Source organism: Terrapene carolina, unplaced genomic scaffold (assembly GCF_002925995.2).
Source record: "Terrapene carolina triunguis isolate 2854851 unplaced genomic scaffold, T_m_triunguis-2.0 Scaffold517, whole genome shotgun sequence".
Classification (NCBI taxonomy): domain Eukaryota; kingdom Metazoa; phylum Chordata; order Testudines; family Emydidae; genus Terrapene; species Terrapene triunguis.
This window is the reverse complement of record NW_020664868.1, coordinates 1,132,475-1,136,390: the sequence shown is the minus strand read 5'-3', so window position 1 is coordinate 1,136,390 and position 3,916 is coordinate 1,132,475. Positions and strand designations below refer to the sequence as shown.

The following is a 3,916-nucleotide window of genomic DNA, read 5'->3' as shown; positions in this document are numbered from 1 at the left end:
TGGGCCGGGCGCCGCACAGATACAAGCGAGAGCCCCAGCCCCAGGCCCAGAGAGTTCCCAACCTGCGCACATGGAAGAAGGCTGGTTCTCCCCATGTTACAAGCCAGAGCCAGAAAGCGATCTGCTCGAGCTCCCAGAGTAAGTCTGTGGCAGTGCCAGGGCTCCCAGCTCGGCCTGGGGCCAGCCCACCCCGCGGGAGCAGGCCGGTTACACCCAGCGCAGACAGCAGTGATCTGGGGGCGCTCTGGCCACCTGCACGGCATGACAAGCTCTCACGGAGCCGGCCGAAAAGCCGGGATCCCTAACAATACAGTGGAAGCTCAGAGGAGAACTGGGTGTTTTCCCGGGTCAGGCAGCAAAGGCAGACTCCAGCTAATGCCACCGAGCAGGTCTCCCAGCCCACCGTAGCTTGGTTCTCCTGCCTTTGCCCTCTCAGCTCGGGCCCTGAGCGACTGCTAAGCGGCTCCTGTTAGAGCCACGTATTTCACAGCCCTGGGAATCTCCTCCCCCCAGCCCCGATTCCTGCTGCAAACCCAAAAACTCTTGGGGGAACGAGGGCGCTCTGGGTTTCTTTAGGGCATGGGGAGCTGAGGGGTCTCAGCCATTTGCACAGTATGGCTCTCAGCACAGAGATCACTATACACACGACTCCCTCGATCGTCACACCTGCTGCATCCTGGAACTTCATGGCGCGAGTGGGGACTGAACCCAGATCTAGCCCTTCTCCAAAAGCCCAGCCCCCTGCCACCTGAGCTAACGGCAAATCACCTCTCGCTTTGGCAGTATTGGGCATATGACACACACATGAGAAGTTCCTATTCCCCCCAGCAGAGCGCAATAGTACTAGCCAGCGCAGTGCAATGCTTTTTCTTCTCTTATCAAAGACGAGGGGAGCAGGAAATTGGCACTGGTGCCAGGGGACGAGTATTTACAGCTGATGCCCCTCCCCCCACTCCCCAAGTCACCACAGAGCCATACGGAAGAGGTGGCCTTTAAAGAGCTAGACTACGAAGGGCCCAGTTCTCTATAGCTCAGCGTCTCCGTCAGGCGCTGCGCCCAGCAGAAAGCGCTGCCAGATCCGAATTTCCACCCACCTTCCACCGTCCAGAACACCCACAGCCTCAATAGCTCGGACACAGTGAAGCAACTGGATCCGCGCCGAACAACGGGCTACAAGCAGGCAAGCCCACGGCCTTGTCTGCACTGAAGATTTGCCCCAATTCCAGCCACTGGTGGCAAACCCCACTTCTGGCCCAGGTCTTGGCTTTCCACCGTGGCTGGCCACTGATGGGTGGCAACTCAGTATGGCCAGCCCCCACGCCTTCAACAATCATCAGATTAAATATATATATATATATTGTTTGGGGTTTTTTTCCACCTTCTGCGTTTGGGGCCAGTGGGGGGGCTGCATTTTCCAGTATTTCTCCCCAACCAAGAGGGCTAGACACTTGCTTTTTTAAACTTTTTCACAATAATGAAAGCCAAGATTCTCAGCTAATCCCAGGACTCCGGGAGCTGGGGCTTGATGCGCACCCGCATGCAGGCACACCCTCACCAGGCAGCAATGCTGGGTGCATCTCCAGGCCGTGGCAAGGCTAACAAGAGGGGCCGACGGTTCGTACTTACACTGTCTCGTCGTCCTTGAATTCCAGCTCCCCGCAGGCGTCTTCGTAGTCGATGCCCGCTCCGCGAGCTGTCCCCTCCACTGTCCGGTAGGGGACGATCACCGTCCCCCGCGCCCCAGAGCTCCGCACCACCTTCACTTCCATGGTGCCCTGGCACTCGCTGACACGCAACAGCTTGTCCTGGAAGGTGAAGATGCCGGCGTGATCGTCGTCCAGGATGGTGACGGTAGCGATCAGCGGGGCCACCAGACGCCCCTTGGGGTGGTCGGCCGAGTCGGACTCGAACATGCCCTCGGCGTCCCCCACTCGCAGGTTGAGCAGGCGGACGAAGAAGTGCTCGTCTTCCTCGAAGATATCGTCGTCGATGATGCCAATCTTCAGCTCCTTCTGCGTCTCGCCCGGCTTGAAGATCAGCGTCCCCTCGCTATATTCGTAGTCGGAGCCCGCCTTGGCCGAGCCGTCCTCCGTCTTGTAGTCCACGTAGAAGGTGTGGTTGCCCTCCCCACCCTGCTGGCAGGCCACGGTCAGCGTGACCGAGCCGCAGTTCTCCAGGCAGTGGTACAGGCAGGGCTCGAAGAAGATCTTGCTGTAGTTCTCCTCCTCCGCCTCCGACGGCGCCTCCAGAAGGTTGGACGACTTCTTGGAGAACTCCGAGACGTGTTTCTTCAGGATGTTCCCAGCCCCGGTCATCATGCGGGTGGCTTGGATGCGGTAGAAAGCTCGGCTCTTCTGCTGGTGCAGCAGGGCGTAGTAGTTGGCCATCTCCACCAGCTGCTCCAGTTCTTTGTCCGGGTGCTTCTGCTTGAGGTCCTTGAGAATCTGGATCACCTCCTTGCGGCTCTCGTCCAGTTCCTTCTCCTCTTGGGTGGAGGAGGCCAGGGCCGGGGACGCGGAAGCCGCCCCGTCCATGAAGACGTTCTCCCGGTGGTCATTGGCCAGGAAGCTGCCATCCATCTCGATGTCCTTGGGGAACTCCCCTTCGGTGCCGATGATGATGCCGCTCCGCGGGTCGGCGCGGTACCTCTTGTAGACGTACTTGTAGAAGAAGAGCCGCTTGTCGGCGATCCAGGCGAAGACCACGCAGACCGGGAAGAAGACGAGCGTCAGCAGAGCTTCCCAGACCTGCACCACGCCCGGGGAGATGACTGCCAGGATCAGATAGAGCCAGATGTAGGCGAAGATGCTCCAGGAGGCCGTGACGAAGAAGACCCGCAGGTGCTTGATCTTGCGGCTCTCCCCGGCGGGGATGACGTAAACGCAGATGGCGATCACCACGAACATGTTGAAGGCGGCACTGCCCACAATGGTGCCGGGCCCCAGCTCCCCAGCTTGGAAGTTGTGCCCACACACCTCGATGACAGAGAGCAGGATCTCGGGTGCGGAGGAGCCCAGCGCCATCAGGGTCAGGTTGGAGACCGTCTCGTTCCAGATGCGCACTGTGCCGACGCTGGTCTCGCCGTTGGCCTTGGTGACGGTGATTTCCTTCTCCTTGGAGGTGATGACCTCGATGGAGGCCATGAAGCGGTCGGCGATGATGGAGACCCCCAGGAACATGTACATCATGGCCACGAAGTAGACAATGGCCCGAGCAGCTTTGTCGCCGAAGGAGGGGTTGTCCGGCTGCCAGACGGGCAGCAGCACCCCCGGATGGCACGTGTTGGACCCTTGGCAGCTCACGTTGCTTTCCGGCACCGTCTCCAAGGCTCCCGCCTGGGAGAAGTTCTCAGCCAGGAGGACGGACGCCAACAGAGCCTTGGTGAGGAATCGGGGCAGGGGCTGCCATGCCGGCGCCATGATCTCGGGCGGTTCGGTCCGGCTGCCAGACCCGGCGGGATCTAGAGGAGAGAACGAGAGAGACTTGTGATGGCGCTCCAAGCTCATGCCTCGCCAGGGCTCGGAGCGTCCCGAGGCACTTTGCCCTCCTGGCTCCCAACCCCCCTGCTCTAACCACTAGACCCCACTCCCCTCCCAGAGCTGGGATAGATTGCGCCAGGCTCCTACACTAACCAACCGGCTCCCGCCCCCTCACCCTTCAGCCCCGCGCTCTGCTCACTGCGTCTCTCAGACCAGCTGCGAGTCGCTGGTACGCGACAGATGGATCCCCCCCAAACACAACCTACGAGCTCGGCTCCGCGTCGCTATTTTTATTCCTTCTTCCTGTTCCAAACACTTCCCCAGAGCTCGCTGCCCGGGGCTCGGGCGGGCGCAGGAAACCCGAGCGATTGGCTCGGGTTCTAGGGGGAGTGGATTTCAGGGCACCGCAGGTGCCACCCTGGCAGGTCGGACTCAAC

General features: G+C 60.5%; 1 protein-coding gene across 1 annotated transcript in view; it reads right to left on the bottom strand.

Moving 5' to 3' along the window:
- The window catches only part of SLC8A2 (solute carrier family 8 member A2), a 53,979-nt gene extending 50,560 nt beyond the window's left edge, over positions 1 to 3,419 (bottom strand). The window contains exon 1 of the mRNA XM_026658773.1: positions 1,627 to 3,419. Coding sequence (XP_026514558.1) covers positions 1,627 to 3,419 — 1,793 coding nt within the window. The remainder of the gene's footprint in view (positions 1 to 1,626) is intronic.
- Between the last annotated feature and the right edge of the window lie 497 nt (positions 3,420 to 3,916).